Below are 23,134 nucleotides of genomic sequence, written 5' to 3'. Positions count from 1 at the left end.
CAGGTCAATGCTTGTTTCTTTATTCGGCTTCTTCTTTCATCCCTCACGCCCAGAATACTTGTTATTCGCTTTTGCCTCCTCATTCCCCTCGCTTTTCTTTTGTCCATCATTTCTACTCTCGCTCCGTTTTCCACGGGTTATCCGGCCGGTCGTATCCCTAGAGACGAAATAGATCTTCCTTGCTTGTCGTTTCTCGGTGTGAATCCCGTCTGGACGAGGACATGTCTTCTGCCAATCCTCGACGTGCGGCTCCGTCTGAGGGAGGACTGGCCGGGCTGGTGTCACGATTCGAGAAACTCGACTCTTCAGCAAAATCGAGTCCCGGAGTCAAAGGATCACAAAAAGCTCGGGGCCGTCCGACTGTCGCTTCCAAGATTCCTGGTCCCTCGTCGGTGCAACGAGAGTCGAAGCGTCCTGCGGCTCATATGCCCAGATCCATAACGTCGTCATCTCTGGCTACCGCGAAAGCTGCCCCAGTCAAACGCGCTTCACAGGGGCGTCATTCTAGGAGTGTTGTTGCTTCGTCTTCTACAGGAGTCTTGTCGAAGGGCTCGGTGGTTGCGCAGAGAAGGAAATTGTTTGAGCGAGGGCTTGATGAGAATGTTGCTCCAAGTAAGTACCGTCCTTGTCGGACCGGACGCCTCAGGGGATCACTATACGAGCCTGTTGCAGAAGATGGACTGATATTTGCTAGATGTTTCGCAAAAAGCTACCTACGAACCTAAACGCGCTGCTTCACCCGCTACCATCGACGATAAAGCGTCCTCCTCTGCGAACAGCCCCGTGAAGGCGTCTCCCGTCGCACTTGAGGGCGTTGATGTGGCGATATCAGACCTACAAGAAGCGAAGGATATCGTTCCGGACTCGATGACCCCTACCAGCCAGGTCGAGCATCCCGAATATCTGCCACCGCCTCTCGCCTCCAGCCGTCCCTCTTCTCGAAATCAGCAGGAAAGCGAAGCCGGTGCCCAAGGCAAGAAGGGGATTTTGCAGCGAGGGCATGAGCCCCTGATCAAGCTGCAAGGAGGTATCTTCCTGCCCAAGCCGCCTTCTCCGCTCAAGAACATGGTGGTAACAGACGTGGGCGGTTGGGACCCGGAGCCTTGTGATTCAGTACCTGAGGTGGTTCTGTCGGGAGGCATCAGTGTAAAAGCCATCTTGCAAGAGCCCTCCAGTCCTTCCCCCGAGAAGCAGGAAAAGGATGATCTGGAGGCTTTGGATATGCCGTCCGAGGTGGCTCTTTGCTACCCCTGCCATGATGCCGTGCTTTCATCGACTGCCAACGATGTGCCGCAAGCGCTCAAAGAGCCAAGTGGTCCGTCGCTGCCCACCTCTCAATCGATTCCAACTCCGCAGTCAAAGGTCTCAAATCTCCGGGCAAAGTTTGACGACGCGTTGCCTTCATCAGTCTCGATGCCGCCAGTCTCGAAGAGGCGTTCCCACGCCGACATCAGAAAACTCAGCACAAAGACGCCGGCACGACCATCATCTGCCATGCAGGCTTCTTTGCGCCCAACCGCCAGGCGAGGTGGCCCTCAGCCTCCGCAGCGCGGAAGTTCTCCGTCCAGAGATGGGACTCTCAAAGACAAGATCGGCCTTTGGGAGTCGAGGAGCCAGCAAGAAAGGCGACAAGGCAAATCTAAACAGGGGCCAAAGACATCTTTGCCTCCAAAGTTCTCGAGAGCTGCCACCACGAAAAGGATATCTGCCAGTCAGGGGCAGGGACAAGCAGCAATCAGGACGTTTGACGGTCCAGCTCCTCCCATGTTGTCGCCAGTAGAGAATGGAGCTCGACGCTCGCATAGTCCGTCGTCGGGCGTGGACAGTGTCAGCAGCCAGGCAAGCGACGTCAAGCCCTTGCTCTACAGCAAACCATCGTTGCTTGAGCCAAGTCGCCAGACAACAAACTTTGTAAGTGATTACAGCCGTTGTGTTCCCGTAGGATTCCAGAGTGCATCAAGTGGTTAACTTGTAAAAGGGAGCAATGATCAGGTCGGACTGGCGAAGAAGAACCAAGGGGAGCTCTGAAGAGGGACAGCGCCATGTTTCCGCACAGCTCCAGGTCTACAATGTCGACGGCGAGGGAGGAGCCAACTTTGAGCCGCAGCCACATCAGGAGATTCAGTGCCCTGGGGCCTGGCCGGATGAAGACGGCGATGATGCTTTCCCTACCAAACAGAAACCTAGCACTGTGAGCCGCCACCCTTCGCTTCGCCTTTTGAGCCGGCGCTTGGTCTCTCGCAGCCAGGGGTTCTTCTTTGTTTCGCAGGCTCGTTGCAAGCTCGAGCAGCCTCAGCCTGTGCGGGGGAGGGAGATGCGACGTCTTACGAGTCTCTGCAGAGAGAGGATGGCTGCGTTGAGGGGGCGGGCGAAGACGGAGTAAGGGGGATGACCTACCTATGTGATGGAGCATTGAAGATATCCCTCGGTCTAGCAAGATAGTGGAATACACTTGTACGTTCCTAATTGGTTTGTAGGTGTTGATGAAGGTCTGTAATCTACGTAAGGTTTACTCTGTAGATGCAATCTTGGTGTAGACGACAGTCATGTTGGGGAGAAGTTGTGGACGAGAGTCACGTTGGGGAGAAGAGGCAAGCGGTGGAGTGGAGATTGAACTGTCTTGTATATTCTGTGCTTGAGGACTATGTAGGATGAAATGGACACTATCAAGTCCTCCGTCCTGGATGATTAATTTCCTTCCTTCCTTTACGCCATGCTTCTGCTTTGTCGATGATGTTCCGCATCGCGTATAAAACTCAAATCGACGGGGGTATGTAAACGCGACGGGGTTGCTCTCAATGGTTCTCGATGACGATCGCTATGCAATTGCTAAGCAGTGAAGTGCAAGAGTCATCAACCAAATGGCGTATAAAAAAAGAAGTATAAAACAAAGGAGACATGTAGAAAGGCAGAGAGATTGGGAGGCTCGTGTGTTGCCCTCAGCACTACTTGTGGAACTGCTGGCCTTCGCCGTGCTGGAGACGGACCTCCGTCGGCTGCGCGTATCCATCGATCTGCCTCAGCTCAAGATCAATGGGATCGACAAAGTCGCCTCTAGTAGGCTGCTGCTGCTGCTGCTGCTGCGAAGCCAACATTCCCGAAGCATCCATAGAATGAGTGCGTTGCGCAGCCGCAGCAGAGGAAGAAGTGTTGCTGTTGCAGGTGGTGGTCGAGAAGAGGGATGATCCGGTCTTGACGTTGAGGGGCGTGCGGGAGGAGGAGTCGCGGGAGGCCTTGTAGCGGGCGGAGGGGCCCTGGTGGTGGTAGTGGTGGTGGTGGTTGTATTGCTGGGAGGAGGAGGATGTGGCGATGCGCTGGGCGGCGAGGCAGGAGAGGGGGAGGATGATTGCTATGGAGGTTGGTGTGAGGGAGCCGGCTTCGAAGTTTATGAAGTGGTGCCATTCGAGGATGGCGAAGATGACTGCGTTTGTGATGTTAGTTTGAGGATCATTTGCGTGGGCTGGAAAAGAGGGGGGGGGAGAAGGTGAAGGGGTAGGGGGTTGATGTGTGTAATGGATGGCCTTACCGGGAACTATCATGAGGATGCCATTGGCCATGATGAGCACCTCCATCGGGCTCATAGCCCGGCGAGAAGGCAGCACGCCGCGGTTGCCGACGAGGTGCGCGACGAGCTTGGAGTTGAAGAGGGCGCAGAACCAGGCGATGGAGGCAGTGTTGCAGATGAGCGTCGTGCGGATGAGCCAGGCGTACCTTCGCGGGGCGGCGAGGTCGGTGATGCCCTCGCACTGGATGACGGTGTAGGCGACGCGGAAGGAGACGGCGAGCAGGGTGATGAGCAGGGAGAGGAAGCAGACGGCGTATCTGGTCCTGGGCGCGAAGAGCGAGACCATTGTCCAGGCCTGGTTGACGAGGGCGGCGTCGGTGACGATGGCGAGGAGCGCGGAGAGGACGGTTCCGGCGATGCTGGTGCGGTAGTTCCATGCTGGGATGCGGGAGAAGTCGCCGGTCCAGACCTGGTAGAAGTGCGAAAAGGGGGTGAGGAAGAAGTAGACGAGGAGGAGGGTGCGGACGACGCAGACGACGAGGGCGAGGGCGTGGAGGAGGGAGGTGGTGGCGCGGAGGAGCTTGGACGAGGGCGTGGTGGCGAGGAGGACGAGGAGCATGGTGAGGGAGGCGCCGAGCTGGGCGGCGTAGTTTGTGATTATGCTGGCGGTTTCGTCGTTGAAGGTGTCGATGAGGGGGATGGGGATGGATATCGGGGGGGAAGAGGGGGAGAGGAGGATGGTGATGTTTTGGGTGTAGGGGTCGAAGGACATGGCGGCGGATTGATCAGTTTGGTGTCGAGTTGGTTGATTGAGTACTGTGATGCTGAGGATTTGGGTGCGTGTAAGTGGTGATGCTGAGATTTTTGGTGTTGAAGACGTTGGGAGATGGTATATCGGAGGAGGAAACGGAAACAACAAGACGACCTCCAATGAGAAACCCAAAAGCAAAGCAAAACGGAACAGAAGTGATCCAAACTCAGTTTTTTCGTCTAAAGCATCGCCATTTGAAGCCATTGTTCCCAAAGCGAGTCACTCAGTTCATCGTCATCCTCACTTTATATGGAAAACAAAAACCACCACCACCACCACTGCATTCCAACACCCTTGCCTGCCAACATTGTCCTCCTGCCGCATAATAGCAGCCCAACCAAGCTTTGTTCATCACAGCTGTCTCAAACGGGAATAGGCTGAATCTGAGCTTTTGCAGTTCCCATCTCGGGAAGAATATCTGCAAGAGACGATGGAGTAGAGGGCGAAAAAGTGAAGTGAAGGGAAAGAGGAGGTGGACGGAGGGGGGGATTAAATGCAGGGCGCGGGAGGGCTTAGTATTGTTGTGCGGCCGGCTTAGTATTGTTCTTTGATTTTTGTGGCTTGCGGCAGGGGGAGAAATGGATCGGGAATTTTGTTTGTGAGATGCAGGGGTGTGATGTGTGATGGTGGTGGTGGCAGGTAATTTATATTTCCAGGTAATCGGATTTTTGATTGATGGCGGGTGGACAGGGAGTCAGTATGTGTGCTTTTTTTACAGTGACTGTGGGTGGTGTGGTGATGGGTGTTGTGGTGGTGGTTCGTGATGGCTTCAATTACCAAGTATGTGCTATATAGGTGGATATTCTGTGAGTAACGATGAGAGTACAGTGCTTAGATGGGCGTTGATGCCACTTCCGCGATAAACTACCAGAGACATTTCAATCGACAGCAACAGGATGCTAAAGAAAGACTAGAAATAGCCCTCACGAACTGCCCGCATGGTGGTCGGTGTCACGGAAGCAGCCGAGAGCGCTTGCGACCAACAGCCTCAACTGCCGGGCTCCCCAGATTAGCTCTACCTTCCACTCGTCTTGAGTCAATGAAACCACCATGAATTATCGCTTTGCTGCTGACTTGTACACCGTTCACTCATACTCCATGCGAAACCCCGCCATCGCCAACGGGGAAATCCATCCGGAGGAATCGATAGCCTCAGCAAACATTGCGACAAACCCTCATTCCTCCCAATATCAAGCCGTTATGGCGGAGGGAATCCCTGCATCTTGACGCTCAAAGGCTGTGTGTGACACCGCGGATGGTCCCCGGGCACTCCATCCATCCATCCATCGTTCCGTCGAAGCGCATTAGGCCCGCTGTCAAATCAAGGAAACAGAAGAAACGAGATAGGGGGAGGCGAATGGCGAGGCAGGAGAGCAACATGAAAGAAGGGCGAGAACGGGATGGAGTGTTTGTTGCGCTTTTTCTTTTGCTTCGTGCTGGAGATAAAGACCCTTGTTGGGAGAAGGATGGGAATGGCACATTTTGCGGCTGAGAATATGCTTGGCGAGGATGCATTTCCGTGATGCAAGAAGCATTGAGAGGAAGAGAAGAGGTTTGAAGTAGTATTGTAGAGCAGCCTATGAGTTGAGTTTTGTTCCCAGATTGAATCGTTGAGAATATCCAAGATCCAGGACGTTCTATGAATGGGTCCAAATTCCGTACCATCGTCCCTCATTGCGTCCATCATTCATATTCCGAGAACCTCGGTGTATATGCGTCGTCTGTGTCTATATCCAATCAAGATGGATGAGAAATCAAGTAAACCGCCCGCCAAACTGACATGAGAAATCCAAATCACACAAGTCAAACGTCCATCAATACGAGCAAAGGCCGCCAACCTCGTCCTCCATCGTCCACGTCCACGCAAGGCCTTTGACCTCGACATCCTCCGTCTCCGACGGCGCGCCGTCGTCCTCCTTGCCCAGGAAGAAGTCCCCGCTGCCCTCCTGCCGCACCTGTCTCTTCATGAAGCGCTTCGTCCACTCCTCCACCGCCGGATCGCCCGTCTCGTCTCTGGCCTGCTTCAGGAAGGGAATCAGCGCCGTGCCGCCGGTGCCCTTCTGGCTCTTCCCCTCGCTCTTGCGCATGGCAATCGCCAGGTTGAGCGGCCGGCGGGCGACCTCGGGGCTGCGCGACCTGCTGCGGGCGCGGATCTGGCGGGACGGAGTAATGACATAGCGCGTGACAATGGCAATGTGCTTGTCCCTGAAGGCGCTCAGCATCGCCAGGCAGGCGTCGTAGGCGAGGCACAGCTGCACGTCGTCGGTGTGCTCCTCGACGTACTCGCGGATGTTGGCCACGCGGGTCACGTCCTCGAGGAACCGCGCGTGCGGACCCGGCATGTAGTTGCGCATGTCCTGGATGAAGTTGTGCCTGGCGCTGCGGCCGCGGTGGTCCGACTCGGACGAGGCGTCGGCCTTTTCGCCCGTGGGCCGGTGCTGGATGCCCAGCGCAATGTCGAAGAACTGGATCAGGCTGCTCTGGGCGTTGCTTCCGCCGCTGTACTGGCGGTACACGTCGTTGCCCGTGCCGTCGTCGTAGATGACGCCGAACGGCAGGCCGGCCTCGGCCATGTTCTTGCTGCCGGCCAGGAACGGCCTGATGCGGTTGTAGAAGATGACGGGATCGCAGCTCTCGTGCATCCGCTGCAGGATGTTGGTCAGGTCCGTCAGGCGCTCGGCAAACGTCCGCAGACACCGTGCAACGGTGGCCGAGTCGTTCTGCCGTGCAGCCGCAATGGCCGTGAGCATCAGGGACATGATGGGGGCGCCGCGGGCCTCGATGGCGACGGACACGAGGTAGAACCACGATTCGTCGATGGACCCGGTAAAGGTGAGGAGCGTGGCCAGGTTCTCCAGGTTGTCAATGTCCTCGTCCATGAAGAGCGGCTTGAAGTTCCACAGACACACGGCGGCGTACGTGGCCACCGGCGGGACCTCGAGGCGCCGCGACACCTCGAGCAGCGGGATCGCGATGGGCGGCGGCAGCCGGTCCGCGGGCGAGTCGCCGCCCCAGATGTAGCCGTGGGCCATGAAGCAGAGCAGCGAGTACGCCCGCCGCCACTCGGCCTCGTGCTCCAGGCCAACCGTCGACAGCACCGGCAGGCGGTCGATGACGCCGCGAAGGCGCCGGCTGAGGATCAGGGCCTGCAGGTTGGCCACGATGGCCTCCCACTTGTTGTAGTAGGGGTCCGGGAGGCGGGTGAGGGGGAGAGTGCCGGGGAGGAAGCCATGGGTGGGCGAGATGCCGTAGTCGGCGAGGATGGGGATGGGAGGCAGCATGTCGATGCCTCTGTGCTTTCTTCCTCTTTCTCAGACTTTCGGTCTCTCAGACAGGCTCACTCCTGGTATGACAGCAAATGAGGTCGAGGTGGACAGATGAAGATGGAGCTGCAGAGGAGATGGAGAAGCTGAGAGCTCAAGTCTGGGGTCCGATAGTAGTCTTGAGTGAGTCTGAAACAAGTCGCCTTGTTGACAAATATTTTCCGCTCTGTAGCGGGGAATCGCGGGTAGATGCCGCTCAACCGTCTCTCGTCTTGCGGGATGAAATAGCCAGGAATTCTGCAGACCAGCTGCCGATGACTCCAGACGATCTCCGATTTCGTTAATGACGCAAATCGACGAGAACAAGAACCAGGATGGGAAAGTTCCGAAAGGGCCAGCTGTATTAGAAATGCCCGTTGATGCGGGAAAAGAACCACATCAGCCCACGCCCGCACAGACGGATGATCCGATTTTCTAGAGCGTTGTTTCTTTTCGTGGCGAAAACGGCGTCCGGGGTCGCCTACCCAATTATTAATGTGGTTTTCTCGTCCAAGTTACTTAGCTCGACGCCGTTTGTATGGCTCATTGCACGTCTGAGCAGATCCGAAGGTCCGGTCGGCGGCCGTTCGACGCCACCGGATGGAATATGTCGGGCGGGCGCTAGAGCTTGTCACTGGTAGAGACCGGGCGAAGGCGGGAGACGTTTCGATGGAAGGGTGAAGAAGATGATTGCTGCTTTTTCGTGCACAAGGACGGCGCTTTCCTTTCGCTTTCTCTTCGCAGTGTGAGGCTTCTGCAGACACCGACACAGGTTGGGCACGTGATTGATCAACAAGTTGTGCAGTGCATCTCCAGGTATACTTTGGGCGTCCAAACTTTTCAGTCGGACGGTTGATACGCATTTTTGCTCTAGAGGAGCCATTCTGGTTCAAGGTGAGAGGGCTGGAATTAAGAAAAGGTTCAAGATGGTTCAAGATGACGGCAGGATAAAGAGGTAGATTGACTCTTAGAAACGGACCCCTGCTCGAGTTGTCAACTGAGGTGGGCTGGGTTGAGCAGCCAATCAGAGACTATGCGTACCTTGCATGTCGTGGCAGTCCCGAGGTCCCATAATGGCTCTTCCAACCTGAATTGGCAGGGCATTGAATACAACAACTACATGGATTTGCTGTAGCTTGTCACGCAGCGTTCAAATGCTTCTGTTTGCAAGCACATTTTCGCACGTTTCATGCACTTTTGTCTAATTCAATGCACAAAGGCTAGTATTACAACAATCAGAGGTTCTTGTGAAACCGGCCCCCGAGGAGCAGCAACATTATGTAGACTTTGACAATCAATCTGCGAGACTGCAGAAGAGCGGTTACCGTCCCTTCAGCAGAGCACCACTCATTGGACTTTTCTTCAATGCGAAAGCGCAGCATGTCTGCCAATCCTGGATGCCGTCAACATCCCCGGTATGGGCCGTGGCCCGTAGCATCTTGCCAACCTCGTTCTAAACTGGCTTCACCTGCGCCCCCCACGACTGCGTAGTACGAGATTGCCACTTGTTCGACATTCGATTCCGGTGTCCTATCGTCTATATATCCCAATAGCAGCCGTCTTCTCAACAAGCGAGTGAATCTCGACGGTGGATCTGATCCACTACTTCCTGATTCGGAATGGCTTCCGTAGCTCAGTTGGTTAGAGCTTCGTACTAATACTTGCGCCACAAGTCTTTGGTAATGCGAAGGTCGCAGGTTCAAGCCCTGCCGGGAGCAAATCTCCAGTGCCATCCAATCGCTTCTTTTTTTTGCTTTTTTGCACTTTTTCCCTTTCACTCTGTCCCGATTTCAGTGTGATATCCTTCAAGGTCTTCACTATTACCGGGTAGCTTGAACTCGTCTTTTTTTTTTTTTTTTGGAGCAACGGTTCATTGTTATCGTTTGCCATGTGCTAGTACTGCATTTTTGTCGCAGAGCACAAAATGATCCTCCTCACGCCCTACTACCTACCCTACAGGTGAACACTCAATGCCGAGTTCTATTATCGTACGGCTCACATCAAGGTCCTACGATGTCCCCATTTGGTGATTCCGATTTGTACTCTCTTCTACCGGTCACGGCGGTTATGTCCGTCACTTTATTAGTTGATGGCCAATGTAAGCTTCGACGTTTACTTCTAGAGATGGTTGATTGACATACTTGATGCCGCCTCACCAGCGTGACACCAGATAGCAGCAGGCTTCACTACACCGGCCCCCGCCCTGACATTCAAATATGGCAGGCATGTCATCGATACAAGGCTGAGAACAATTGGAAGCTGACCAGTTCTGCGATGGCGCTCGGTAAGGAAGCCGGCCGCCTGGCTCTCCCCAGCTCAAGCGCGCCCGAGATATCGGGTCGTGCATATGCGTTCTCCTCCAGGCAGAGTGGTACTAGCAATGGATCGATTCTCGATAGCTGCGGATACGCGTATGCTCTATAATAATCCAGTTCCTCAAACGGACCTTTGCTTCTCACAAATACCACGTCTAATGCCACCCATATACGTGATTCCTGGCGTTTCTCAAGCCCGTTCTCGGATAGACCTGGCCACGAAGCGATACGATAGCTACTGACAGGCAAGACGAAAGGTGCCTGATATCGAAATGCCATAATAGCATATCTGGAAGGCTCAGTATCGGGCGCAGCATCATAGGATGGCGCGGCAAACATCTCCCAGCCCCTGCACCCTCCTCTTTCGTATTGGTAATCCAGAATGGGTCAATTTGGAAAGGCATGCGACGATTCGGTAGCTATATCCGACGTTAGGCGAACCGTCTGACCTTCTGAAAATCCGCCCCAGTAATAATGGGACAAGAGCAGACGAAAAGAAGTTCCTTGTGGTAGTAATGGTCCCGGTGGTGCGGTGATGAGGTTCCCCATCCGAGCCGCTCCCCACAAGGCCCGAAGGTGAAGCCCCGTAACGCTCGGGCTCCGTCTGAAGGTGAATTGTACAAGCATTTATTTTCTCTAGCGTACATAGCTCCTGGCAAAGACCTGTTGCGGTGAGTTGAAGCGACTACATAAAAAGAGACCTTCGTGCCAAAGTGATGGACGTAGACACCGAACACCTCGAATAACATCACTAAACTCAACCTCTAGGAACAGGAACCGCAGCCATTCCTCGTCGTCGTCCAACTCAAACCAAGGATTTAAGCATCTCAATAACGATGGCTCCGTTCCCACGTGGGTTTGCCCTCTTCCAGCCTAGCCCGCGATGACACCATCACCCTTGTCCGTGTCGTATTTTTTTTTTCTTCCTTCCCGACGCTTGTTTTTTGTATCTGCCAGTATAGAAAATTTCCCCGAGTGAATAATCCGGCTTGACGGGGCCGGGAACCCACGAAACGTCTGAATTGGATTGATTGGGCGCCTTTGATGCAAAAGGTCCCGGCTAGATGGGCGGATGGCGGCACGGATGGGGCCCGAAGAAGTGAGGTGGTGTGGTCGTGTAAGCCGCTGAGCAGGAAACTCTAGCAGGAGGGGGGGTCACGATGAATTATATGCTGGGTAGGGTGTAAGTAGGTGAAGAAATTGTGTTTGTAGGCAAACGTTCATGATCCAGTTCATGATTCGATACCCATGAGGCATGAGCGGAGTGGTATGCTAATACACAGAAGAAGAGCCTTTCCCGGAACCTCTGCAAACAGCTTCGTCCCCAAACCGGTCTCTCTATTTTGTCCATCTTTTGCCCAGCCGGCAGCCTTTCAAACTTCACGATGTGGCAACCTCGATGGCAATCCCGCTTTTAGCCCGGCCACCAGCACCGGACCCCCACCGTCCTCTGCTCGTCTTACACGAAAAGCCCTAGTCTTGACAACCTTGAATGAAGCCCATCTCTACCCGTCCCCGGTATGGCTCCTTTGTCTGTTTCCGGCGAATGATTCGCCTCACGCCCTTTTTTGCATCGAGCACATGTCTGTTAAAGCTTCGTGTTGAGCCCCTGCCATTGCGTGCTGCCCTGGCCCTCCACTTTCTCGGATCTCTCGTGCCGTAAGCTTGGCCGCAGGTTGCCACTGTCAGGAATTTCGATGCCGCAGTTGTTTTGCTTTGGTGACACTCGAAATCGGGTATCGTAAAATCAACGACGTTACTTCGGTCTGGTGGTTGAGGCCCCGCGAGAGGTCCGGGATGGCGAGTTTCCTTAACGTAACGCTGCTCCATCTTTGCGAGTCTGGATAAATAAGGCCTTGTCAGCCCTCTCTCAAGATAAAGTAGAAGTCGCTTCTCTCCTCATTCCGCAGAGTCTCTGTCGCTTCCTATAGAACTCCGGCTGCCTTGTCCGGGTCGTGTACAAACATGGCGTCTGCTCAGCTGGAAAAGACAGACGAGGTTGTCTCCGCCGGCCCCATCATCACCGAGGAGCCTCACAGCCGAAAGCAAGACGCCGACATCCTCGGCGTCGACGAAAAAGCCGGCGCGAACCTCGACGTCGAGTCCAAGGAGGACCTCACTGCCGGCAAGACCCTGTACACCCTGACCAACGAGAACGGCGAGGAAGAGGTCGTCGACGAGGATGACCCCCGGATCAAGGACATCCCGCCCTATGTCCGGCGCATCGTCAGCTTCAAGGACGATCCCACGGAGCCGACGCTGACGTTTCGGTACTTTCTCCTGACCATCCTCTTCGTCGCCCCCGGTGCCTTCCTGTCGCAGATGGCCCATTACCGAACGACGTATGCGCCTTACTCCGTCTTCTTCGTCCAGATCGCTTCCAACTACGTCGGCGTATGGCTGGCCAAGGTCCTTCCCGCGTGGTGGGTGGGCATCCCGGGCACCAGATGGGGGTTCAGCCTCAACCCGGGCCCCTTCAGCACCAAGGAGCACGTCCTGGTGACCATCTCGGCCGCCTCGGGGGCGACGTACAACCTGGGCTACACCCCAATCTCCATGTCCGAGCTCTACTTCAACCAGCCCGTCAACGGCGCGGTGGCGACCTTCTTCATGCTGGCCATCACCTGGACGGGCTACTCGTACGCGGCGCTGGCCCGCCAGTTCCTCATCTACGACCCGCAGTACCCCTGGTTCCAGTCGCTGTGCCAGACGGCGCTCTTTGAGACGCAGAAGAAGCAGCGCGAGAGCCCGAGCCGCGCCTCGCGCAAGCAAATGGTCGTCTTCTTCGCCGTCATGGGCGCCGTCATCCTGTGGCAGTTCCTGCCCGAGTTCGTCTTCCCCTTCCTCGGCTCCCTGGCCTTTCTGTGCTGGGTCGCGCCGCACAACAAGACGGCCAACTTTGTCGGCGCGGGCTTCGGCGGCATGGGCTTCCTCAACCTGTCGCTTGACTGGTCGAGCATCTCGACAAACGGCAGCCTGTTCCTCACGCCCTGGTGGACGCAGGTGGTGCTGTTTGCCGCGTTTGTGGTCAACTGCTGGATCCTGATTCCTGCGGCCAAGTTTGGCGGCCTCGGCAGCTGGCATCATGCTCTCATGTCCAACCGTGTCTTCTTGGGTATGTATCCCGGCCCTGCTTTTTGGCTCGAAAAAAGTGAATGTGAAAGCTAACTGGTGCCCATAGAAAACGGAACAGCGTACCCCTTGACCGATCTCCTGACTGCGGATGCCAAGCTGAACGAGACTGCGTACGAACAGTATGGTGAGCTCTACGTCGGCGCCCAGAGCCTGTGGAGCATGTTTTTCGACTATGCCTCCTACTCATCCGCCCTCGTCTGGATGCTGCTCTTCGGCTGGCCGCAGATCAAGGAGAGCTTCAGGAAGCTCAAGGAGCGGTCGACCAACAAGGACTCGGGCAAGATCACGGAGCAGTACAAGGACCAGATCAACATCCTGCAGCGGCCGTACGACGAGATTCCCTTCTGGTGGTTTGCCACCCTGTTCCTGGTCTCGTTCGTCATGCTCATTGCCATGGTGGCCAAGAACTTGCTCTTCATTCCCGTCTGGACGTACTTTGTGGCCATTGCGACGGGCGCTCTTGTTGTCGTGCCACTGGGCTGGCTGTATGCCCTGTCCAACTTTCAGCTGGTGAGATTCGCCGACCCCCTTTTCTGATGCGGACCCAAACTCATGACTTGTTCTTCTCTAGCCCATCGGAACGACGAATGAGCTCCTGTACGGCGTCATGGTCAACGCCGTGTCCGGCTTCAAGAACCCTTGCGGCGCCTCGACGTACGGCGCCATCGCGGGAGATGCCTGGTACCGCGCGCAACTCAACCTCCAGGACATGAAGATCGGACACTACATGCACGTGCCGCCCAAGGCCGTCTTCTTCTCGCAGGTCTTTGGCTCGGCCATTGGCATCCCCATCGACTACGCCGTCATCCGCTGGGTCATCGACACCAAGCGAGACTATCTGTCGGGCGCCAAAGAAGATCCCACCCACCAGTGGACCGGTCAGACCCTCGCCTCGTCGCTGACGTCCGGCGTCCAGTACGTGCTCGTCGGCCCCAGCCGCCTCTTCAAGCAGGACATTTACAAGCCCGTGCCCTACGGCTTCCTCGTGGGCGCCGTGTGCCCCGTCGTCATCTTCCTGCTGCACCGGACGTTCCCGCGGGCCAAGTTCCAGCTGTGGAACACCACCATCTTCTTCTCGGCCATGTCCATCTTCTACGGCAACATCAGCACGGGCTACACGTCGAGCTTCATCGGGGGCTTCGTCGTCATGTTCCTGGCGTACCGCTACCGCTATGACCTGTGGGCGCGGTGGAATTATATCCTGGCCGCGGCGTTTGATGCCGGCTTCAACTTCAACATGCTGCTCATCTTCCTGTGCTTTGGCGCGGGCAAGATTATCGAGATGCCGAACTGGTGGGGGAACAATGCGGAGAGCAGCGAGCGGTGTTTTGCGTTGGATGACTGATGGGGCTTTGTTTTTTGTGTGTTGATTTTAGATGATACCTTGTTGTTTAAAGTGCAGAGCGATGTGTAAAGTCCAAGTTGGAGAGTACGAATACACGCACTTGACATTGATGTACATGTATGTGAGTCACTCCTCCTTGTTGTACCTTACCTACATGTATGCATGTGACTCGCGAAGGATGGGTGGTTGTGATCAGTCACGCGCCCTAGAGGCCTCTGCTGTGTTGAGGAGCGCTCTTTCAATAGCTGCATGGATGACATGTCAGAGCAATACTTTAACGATATCTGGCCTGTGGTTCTACCATGGAAGTTATAACAGAAGTGAAACCGTCATCGTTCCTTGCGAGGGGAAAAGCCAGGAATATCCGTAGGGGAAGACAATGGACAGTTCCCTGCAAGAATGACTACTGCAGCACTTATTCTACCAAAATGATCTCGATATGAGCCATTTATATTTGTATCCTGTACAATAAAACCTGGATGCATCGTATGTAGTCTCTCCTACGAATTGAGTCTCGCTGTCAGTCGGTGTCTAGGCAACATTGCCCGATGAAGCTATCGTGCAACAGCGCGGTTACAGGGCTTACAGGGCTACAGGGCTTACAGGGAGAGTCCGGCCCCTCACCGGCCGCTACCGGTGGAGCCCCAAGCTAGAGGGGAGCTCTCCCAAGTCCAGCCCAGTCGTCATACGCGCAGCCGTCATTCACCTGCAGCTCCTCCAAACCTCCAGCCTCTCTGTCCGCTCCTCGATGCCTCTCCAGGCATCGCCTCCACGATGCCCGTCCAACAGCACGTGCTCAACTGGCTGTACAGCGTCCTGACGAGCGTAAGTGTCCCTGCCATCTCTCGATGAACAACACCTCCCTCTTTCCAGCACGTCTGCCCGCTGTTGCGCAACCGCAAGATGCCAGCAACACCCCGCATCTGACCATTGAACCCTCGCCAGGAATATCACGATGTCAACCGCACCTACAGCGACGTCGCCACCGTTCTCGCTCGATACCCAACGCTCGCGCCCCGAACCGATGTCCACAGTGCGATTGCGCCTCTCACCTCTGTCCCACCGTTCTTCGCGCTCGAGAACTGACGATTCGAACCTACAGCTTTCCCCAATGGCGCCAGCGCTCTGCTGCTGCACCTAAAGGGCACGATTCCGGTCCTCTTCCGAGGCGCCGCGTACAGGTTTCCCGTCTCAATATGGGTGCCGCATGCGTATCCCCGCGAGGCGCCGCTGGTGTATGTGACGCCGACGGACACGATGATGGTCCGCCCGGGCCAGCATGTCGATCCCCAGGGCCAGGTCTATCACCCGTATCTGGCTGGCTGGGTTGACTTTTGGGATGTAAGTCATGTCGTGATAGCACTTCTCCCTGACACGCAGCTGATGTAGTCACGCAGAAATCAACCCTGAATGACCTCCTCTCTGTCTTGAGCGACATCTTCGCAAAGGAGCCGCCGGTGATCGCGCGTCAGCAGGCTCGTCCAACTGCTCAGAGCCCGCCCCCGCCCCAACAGCCGCCTCCGATCACGCCTCATCCCCCAGAAAGGCCGCTCCCCCCGACGTCTTCTCCTGCGCCGCCCCATACACAACAAGCGGCATCCCGTCCACCGCCGCCGCCCCCCAAACCTCACCAGGAGGCCCCTCGGCAAGATACGCCTCGACAAGAAGCTCGCCCGCCGCCGGTTCCACCACACCCTCACCTCTCCTCTCCCAGCCCTCCCAGCGCTGGAGTACCCTCTAGATATGATTCTGCTCCCCCTCTTCCGCCGCAGGCCCAAGCTTCCAGACCGCCCTACCAACCTCAGCCTCATACTCAATCACTTCCTCCATATGCAAACGCTCAGGGGCCTTATCCCCCTCAATCCCCTCCTCAGACTCACCCGCAACCTCTGCCGCAATTCCAGCCACCCTTGGGGCCAAACTCTGCATTCACAGGTCAACATCCGCATGGAAATTTACCACCGCAGGGACAGTGGCAACCAAATCAGCAGCAGCAGGCATGGGACAGAATCCCTCTGCCGCCACATCAGCAACAGCAGCCGCCTCAACTTGTCCAGCAGAAACCACCGCCTCCTCCGAACCTACTCGATGATTCACTGAATTTGGAAATCTCGTCTCAGGCTATTGAGCCCCCTCCCATTCCTCCAAATCCCGAGAAGGACGCTCTTCTCAGGCAGCTCGCCCAGACTCTAGCGTCCATCCGGCAACGCAGTCGACAGCAGAACGAGTCCAGTATGGCCGGACTAGAGGCACAGCAGTCTGCCATGCTATCTGCAATGTCCGCCTTGCAAGCAGAGATGGGCCAGCTCACTCAGTTGTCCAACGTCATTACCTCCAACACGAACAGTCTTCATGACGCTCTGCGTAAAGCAGATGCCGTCATCGAAGGTTCGAGGAGCTACGTTGTTCCCGATATCGACGAGTTATTAGTAGCCCCCACGGTAGTAGCCAATCAGCTGTACAGGGTCGTGGCAGAAGAGAGAGCATTGGGCGACGCCATCTTCATGCTGGGGCGTGCGGTTGAGCGAGGCCGTATATCGCCCGCCGCGTTTGCCAAGATGACACGGTCTCTGGCAAGAGAGTGGTATTTGAAGAAGGCTCTGGCGCGCAAGATTGCACAGGGCATGGGGCTCTTGATGCCTTCAGAAACGTGAGAGCTGCACATGCTCCTCCTCGGTTACAATGGTGATTTCGAAGGAGTGAGGCGCCTTTCGGTTGGATATAGAGGAACCTTCGTAGCGTTTGGAGACAGTCGTATGTGCAAGGCTCGACTTGTGGAGCGTCAACGGCCAATGTTCGTATACAAACTTTGTTCAACAATTGCTTAGGCGCAGAGGCGCACGACGGTGGAAGCCAAACAGTTTTTAGACTCAGCCATGGGGCAGCTATTAGAGAACTAACACTCTCGCCAAAGATGTCAAGAAAGAACGATTACACATCCAATTGGAGAATCCTCTCGACGAGCCTAGATACCAAATTCTGCTTAGTTCCTGTAATAGTGGACATAAACCTGCTTATGTCATTCATTGTGCTTACAAAGTGACGATTGCTGTATCGGGGCGCTATTCCCAACCGGTGCTAGCCCAAGGCTTCGAGGCTTCTGTCAGCACGTCGCGCGCCGCAGCATTCTGGCGGGATCCTTTTCGCCTCTGAAATCCCATCATTACCACGAAAAAGTTGCTGCTTCCACCATCAACCTTCATCGTGCGCAACCCGCCAATTTCGCAGGAGCTCTTTGTGTCGAAGAGGCTCTTTCTGCCGGGATCGCTCGCAGATGCTCGCTTGGTGACAGGCATCGGATCGCTGCTGACTCGTCGAGAGCTTCCCGGATTCGAGCGGTCCCTCCAAGCCGCGAGGACGAGGCTGCACCCACGAGCACGAGAGTTGCTCCGAGTGAGGAGCTGCAGGACTTCTTCGGAGGAGGACTTGGATAGACCGACGTCTACTGACCAACGACCCCAATTGCATCGCCTACCGTCACCATGGCTGATTACGAGGACGACTACGACTACGAAAACTATGGAGATGAGGATGAGGGCATCACTCCCGAGGACTGCTGGACCGTCATCTCCTCCTTCTTCGAGACCAAGGGCCTTGTCTCGCAGCAGACCGACTCCTTTGACGAGTTCACGCAGACAACGATTCAGGACCTCGTAAACGAATACTCCACCATCACCCTCGACCAGCCCAACCCGCCTTCGCCGCCCGGCCGGACAATAGCCCTTCGTCGATATGAGATCAAGTTCGGAAGCGTCATGGTGTCACGTCCCACTATCAGCGAGACGGACGGAACCGTGACCTCCCTGCTTCCCTACGAGTGCCGAGACCGCAACTTGACGTACGCCAGCCCGCTCTATATTAAGATTACCAAGAAGACGTCGGCCGCCGTCGAGAGGGAGATTCCGCTACACGAGATGGACGACGCCCAGCAGGAGGAATACGCGAGGACTGGCGAAGCCCCTACAAAGCTTGAATGGGAGGAGGAGGAGGCCGGCGAAGATGACCACAACGTCGGCAAGTCTGATGACTGGAAGGACATGGTCTTCGTGGGCAAGCTGCCCATCATGGTCAAGTCCAAGATCTGTCACCTGAGCCGCGAAACCGACGACAGCCTGTTCCTCGTCAACGAGTGTCCCTACGACCAGGGCGGCTACTTTGTCATCAACGGCAGTGAAAAGGTCCTCATCGCCCAGGAGAGATCTGCCGCCAACATCGTCCAAGTTTTCAAAAAGGCCCAGCCCAGTGCCTACACGTACACGGCTGAGATTCGAAGTGCGCTCGAGAAGGGCTCGAGACTCATCTCTAGCATGATGCTCAAGCTGTACGGCAAGGGAGATTCTGCCCGCGGAGGCTTTGGTCAGACTATTCACACGACCCTGCCCTTTGTCAAGTCGGATCTCCCCGTCGCCATTGTCTTCCGCGCCCTGGGTGTCGTTTCCGACGAAGACATCCTGAACCACATTTGCTACGACCGAAACGACAGTCAGATGCTGGAAATGCTTCGGCCGTGCATTGAGGAGGCGTTCTGTGTCCAGGACCGAGAGGTCGCCCTGGACTTTATCGGAAAGCGTGGTAACCGAGACCAGGCTGGTCTCGGCCGTGAGAAGCGTGTCCGTGTGGCCAAGGATATCCTCCAGAAGGAGACGCTGCCTCACATTTCCCAGACGGAAGGTAGCGAGACCAGAAAGGCCTTCTTCTTGGGCTACATGGTGCATAAACTGCTGCAGTGCGCACTCGGAAGAAGAGAGCCCGACGATCGTGATCACTTTGGAAAGAAGCGTCTGGATCTGGCGGGTCCCCTGCTGGCCAAGCTGTTCCGTGGCATCATGCGAAGGATGAACACGGAGCTGGCCAACTATTTGAGACGATGCGTGGAGGGCAACCGACACTTTAACCTCGCCGTCGGCATCAAGCCCGGCACGCTTTCAAACGGCTTGAAATATTCGCTCGCCACTGGAAACTGGGGCGACCAGAAGAAGGCCATGAGCTCGACTGCAGGTGTGTCCCAGGTGCTCAACCGCTACACGTTTGCCTCGACCCTCTCGCATTTGCGCCGCACCAACACGCCCATCGGAAGAGATGGCAAGCTGGCGAAGCCTCGACAGCTTCACAACACCCATTGGGGTCTGGTCTGCCCGGCCGAGACGCCCGAGGGACAGGCTTGTGGACTTGTCAAGAATCTGTCTCTGATGTGTTACGTCAGTGTCGGCTCTCCGTCAGAGCCGTTGATTGAGTTTATGATCAATAGAGGCATGGAAGTGGTCGAGGAATACGAGCCACTGCGTTATCCTCACGCTACCAAGATCTTCGTCAACGGTGTCTGGGTGGGTGTTCATCAGGACCCCAAACACCTGGTTCAACAGGTCGTGGACACCCGTCGCAAGTCTTACCTGCAGTACGAGGTTTCTCTCGTCAGAGAAATTCGAGACCAAGAGTTCAAGATCTTCTCCGACGCAGGCCGCGTCATGCGGCCCGTCTTTACCGTCCAGCAAGATGAAGAATCCGAGAATGGCATTCCAAAGGGCCACTTGGTACTGACCAAAGACCTCGTTAATAAGTTGGCCCAAGAGCAGGCCGAGCCTCCAGAAGACCCAAGCATGAAGATTGGATGGGAGGGACTCATCAGGGCTGGTGCGGTGGAATATCTCGACGCCGAGGAAGAGGAGACGGCCATGATCTGCATGACTCCCGAGGATCTCGAGCTGTATCGTGCTCAGAAGGCAGGCCTCGCCACCGAAGAGGACGTTGGCGACGATCCGAACAAGCGACTCAAGACGAGGACAAATCCGACCACACACATGTACACACACTGTGAGATTCATCCAAGCATGATCTTGGGTATTTGCGCGAGCATCATTCCCTTCCCCGATCACAACCAGGTACGTCACCCGCATTCTTTGTGTTCACCCTTGACTCCTCTTGGACAGGTGCTAACTGCGTGAAGTCCCCCCGTAACACCTACCAATCTGCCATGGGTAAACAAGCCATGGGTTTCTTCCTCACCAACTATTCCCGGCGCATGGATACCATGGCCAACATTCTCTACTACCCCCAGAAGCCGCTGGCTACGACTCGCTCTATGGAGTTTTTGAAGTTCCGCGAGCTGCCGGCTGGACAAAACGCCATTGTAGCCATTGCTTGCTACTCTGGCTACAACCAGGAAGATTCGGTCATCATGAATCAGAGTAGTATCGACAGAGGCCTCTTCCGAAGTCTCTTCTTCCGATCGTACTCGGATCAGGAGAAGAAGGTGGGCTTGAACTACACCGAAGTGTTTGAGAAGCCGTTCCACCAAAACACCCTCCGCATGAAGCACGGCACCTACGACAAGCTGGACGAGGACGGCATCGTCGCTCCTGGCGTCCGAGTTTCCGGCGAGGACATCATCATCGGCAAGACGGCGCCGATTGACGCTGACACGCAAGATCTCGGCACCAGAACCACCATGCACCAGAGGCGTGACATTTCTACGCCCCTGCGCAGCACCGAGAACGGCATCGTGGACTCTGTCATTGTGACGGTCAACGCGGACAATGTCAAGTATGTCAAGGTCCGCGTCCGCACGACCAAGATTCCGCAAATCGGAGACAAGTTCGCCTCCCGTCACGGACAGAAGGGCACTATTGGTGTCACTTACCGGCAAGAGGACATGCCGTTCACCAGAGAGGGCATCACGCCCGACATCATCATCAACCCCCACGCCATTCCGTCTCGTATGACAATCGCTCACTTGATTGAGTGTCTCCTAAGCAAGGTCTCTACGCTGGAAGGCATGGAGGGTGATGCCACCCCCTTCACCGATGTCACCGTCGACTCGGTGTCGGAGCTGCTGCGAAAGCACGGCTACCAGTCACGAGGCTTCGAGATCATGTACAATGGTCACACAGGCCGCAAGCTGAGGGCCCAGGTCTTCTTTGGACCGACATACTATCAGCGACTCCGCCACATGGTGGACGACAAGATCCACGCCCGTGCGCGTGGTCCGGTGCAGATCATGACGCGACAGCCGGTGGAGGGTCGTGCCCGAGACGGTGGTCTGCGATTCGGAGAAATGGAGCGTGATTGCATGATTGCCCACGGTGCCGCGTCTTTCCTCAAGGAGCGATTGTTTGAGGTGTCTGACGCCTTCCGAGTTCACATTTGCGAGATTTGTGGACTCATGACACCCATTGCGTACGTTATCCCCATCTCCTGCTTCATTTTCGTTGACTTGATGCTAACATGTCTCCTTAGCAACCTTTCCAAGCAGTCGTTCGAGTGCCGGCCATGCAAGAACAAGACCAAGATTGCGCAGATTCACATCCCTTATGCGGCCAAGCTCTTGTTCCAGGAGCTCCAGTCGATGAACATTGCCGCCCGAATGTTCACTGACCGGTCTGGCGCGTCTGTCAGGTAAAACCCGTAAAAAAACAGATAAAAATAGAAGACTATTGGCTGGAAAATGCGGCCTATCATCATCATCATCATCATCACAAGGGTCACAATAAGTTGATTCGCGGACGTCTTTTCTGCTTTCTTGCTTTTTGTTTTTCGTTTTGGAGAACAGGAAAGATGGGTTGAAATTGCTCTATGACAAAATGGATACGGGGCGCAGTTTGTTGCCCCTATTGCTGCGCCCAGCGAGATGAAGGCTGAGCGGAGAGTATTATTTGTACAAGTAGAAAAGAAATAATACAAAGAAGAAAGTTATGAAAAAGAAAGCAAGATGAAGGAGTCTATCCCTGAGCCTGCTCATCCCTCGTTGTAGCGGTTTACAGTTGTTTTTGAAGCGATAAGATGACGGTGATGGTTCGGTTACCTCGTAGGTGTAGGGGCCTTGTCCAGAGGTTCTAGTGAGCTGTGGACGTTTTGCTCGCGCTTGTACTCCTCCTCGAGGGCGCGCTGCATGTCGAAGTCGAGTTGGCGCTCTCGTTTGACGCGCTGCTGCTCCATGTCGCGGACGACGCCGGCGTGCATGGCCTGTTTTATTTTGTTAGCCAAGCTCGAGAGAGCTGTTGGATCGATGACGGAATTCTGATGGGGGGAGGAGGGAAGTGAGAACGACGAGGGACGTACGGCTTGGTCAGCTTTTTGCTGGAAGTGGACGAAGACGATTACGCCGGCTGTGAAGAGGGATGTTGCGGCGAGGGAGATTTTGGAGGCGGAGGACATGGTTGATGGGGTGTTGTTATATCCAGCAATCCGTGTTCGTTGTGGTGTGAGTTTTTGGAGGATTGGTGGAAGTGAGATGATTGACAGTTGAGAATTCTCTTGAATGATGAAATTGCTTTATGAGATATTGGTGGGTAATTGTATGGAGATGTGAATCGTGGTCGTGGAAGTATATGAGTATATGTCTATCACGGCTTATGAGAATATAGAGAATTTCAGTTGTTGAAAAGAGCTGCGTCGTGAGTGGTCAGACTGGCGGCTCGACAAGACCAAAAAGTAGATCCAGCACCATGCACTAACGGCGCTGTACGAGAGATTCAGCGCTAGACTGTTAGTGGAGCAGGAAAAAAGTACTTTAGGAGCGCACTTCTAACGCCGAAGCCAGGCCGAGCTTGTGACGACAGACGGACAAGCAGAGCAGTGGCAGGTCATTCATTACCTAAGACTGGCCGCTTGTCTTGCCTTGTTGCGTCGCTACCTCTACTCTCATTCTATCTTGAGCTATCAACAGCTACAACTTGACCATTCTCTCGCGCTCTACCACGAAATTACTCGACTGAATTACAACTC

The 23,134-nt window shown here is 55.3% G+C and overlaps 7 protein-coding genes across 7 annotated transcripts; 4 read left to right on the top strand and 3 right to left on the bottom strand.

Annotated features, from left to right (window-relative positions):
* Positions 1–221: 221 nt before the first annotated feature.
* Positions 222–2,383, top strand: CCMA1212_008442 (uncharacterized protein; the record flags this gene model as incomplete). The annotated part of the gene is made up of 3 exons (XM_073705575.1): positions 222–612; positions 695–1,911; positions 1,979–2,383. 3 exons carry the CDS (start codon positions 222–224, stop codon positions 2,381–2,383), a joined length of 2,013 nt encoding a protein of 670 aa, XP_073555890.1.
* Positions 2,384–2,945: 562 nt separating this feature from the next.
* Positions 2,946–4,277, bottom strand: CCMA1212_008441 (uncharacterized protein; the record flags this gene model as incomplete). Its single annotated transcript, XM_073705574.1, has 2 exons — positions 2,946–3,421; positions 3,527–4,277. 2 exons carry the CDS (start codon positions 4,275–4,277, stop codon positions 2,946–2,948), a joined length of 1,227 nt encoding a protein of 408 aa, XP_073555889.1.
* A 1,853-nt stretch (positions 4,278–6,130) lies between these two features.
* Positions 6,131–7,597, bottom strand: CCMA1212_008440 (Indoleamine 2,3-dioxygenase; the record flags this gene model as incomplete). The annotated part of the gene is made up of 1 exon (XM_073705573.1): positions 6,131–7,597. One exon carries the CDS (start codon positions 7,595–7,597, stop codon positions 6,131–6,133), a length of 1,467 nt encoding a protein of 488 aa, XP_073555888.1.
* A 4,301-nt stretch (positions 7,598–11,898) lies between these two features.
* CCMA1212_008438 (Oligopeptide transporter 8) lies at positions 11,899–14,413 on the top strand (the record flags this gene model as incomplete). Its single annotated transcript, XM_073705572.1, has 3 exons — positions 11,899–13,048; positions 13,115–13,578; positions 13,640–14,413. 3 exons carry the CDS (start codon positions 11,899–11,901, stop codon positions 14,411–14,413), a joined length of 2,388 nt encoding a protein of 795 aa, XP_073555817.1.
* A 774-nt stretch (positions 14,414–15,187) lies between these two features.
* Positions 15,188–17,067, top strand: CCMA1212_008437 (Tumor susceptibility gene 101 protein; the record flags this gene model as incomplete). Its single annotated transcript, XM_073705571.1, has 4 exons — positions 15,188–15,238; positions 15,359–15,446; positions 15,516–15,754; positions 15,811–17,067. The coding sequence occupies 4 exons, from the start codon at positions 15,188–15,190 to the stop codon at positions 17,065–17,067; spliced, it is 1,635 nt and encodes a 544-aa protein (XP_073555820.1).
* A 523-nt stretch (positions 17,068–17,590) lies between these two features.
* CCMA1212_008436 (DNA-directed RNA polymerase II subunit RPB2) lies at positions 17,591–21,809 on the top strand (the record flags this gene model as incomplete). The annotated part of the gene is made up of 4 exons (XM_073705570.1): positions 17,591–17,806; positions 17,911–20,292; positions 20,358–21,586; positions 21,647–21,809. Coding segments are annotated over 4 exons (3,990 nt in total), but the record flags the coding sequence as incomplete, so codon positions are not given.
* A 398-nt stretch (positions 21,810–22,207) lies between these two features.
* CCMA1212_008435 (uncharacterized protein) lies at positions 22,208–22,564 on the bottom strand (the record flags this gene model as incomplete). Its single annotated transcript, XM_073705569.1, has 2 exons — positions 22,208–22,372; positions 22,469–22,564. 2 exons carry the CDS (start codon positions 22,562–22,564, stop codon positions 22,208–22,210), a joined length of 261 nt encoding a protein of 86 aa, XP_073555818.1.
* Between the last annotated feature and the right edge of the window lie 570 nt (positions 22,565–23,134).

This window comes from Trichoderma ghanense, assembly GCF_004382785.1.
Source record: "Trichoderma ghanense strain CCMA-1212 chromosome Unknown scaffold_12, whole genome shotgun sequence".
Taxonomy (NCBI): Eukaryota; Fungi; Ascomycota; class Sordariomycetes; order Hypocreales; family Hypocreaceae; genus Trichoderma; species Trichoderma ghanense.
The sequence above is the reverse complement of the archived record's forward strand: the minus strand, read 5'-3'. Positions and strand labels throughout refer to the sequence as shown.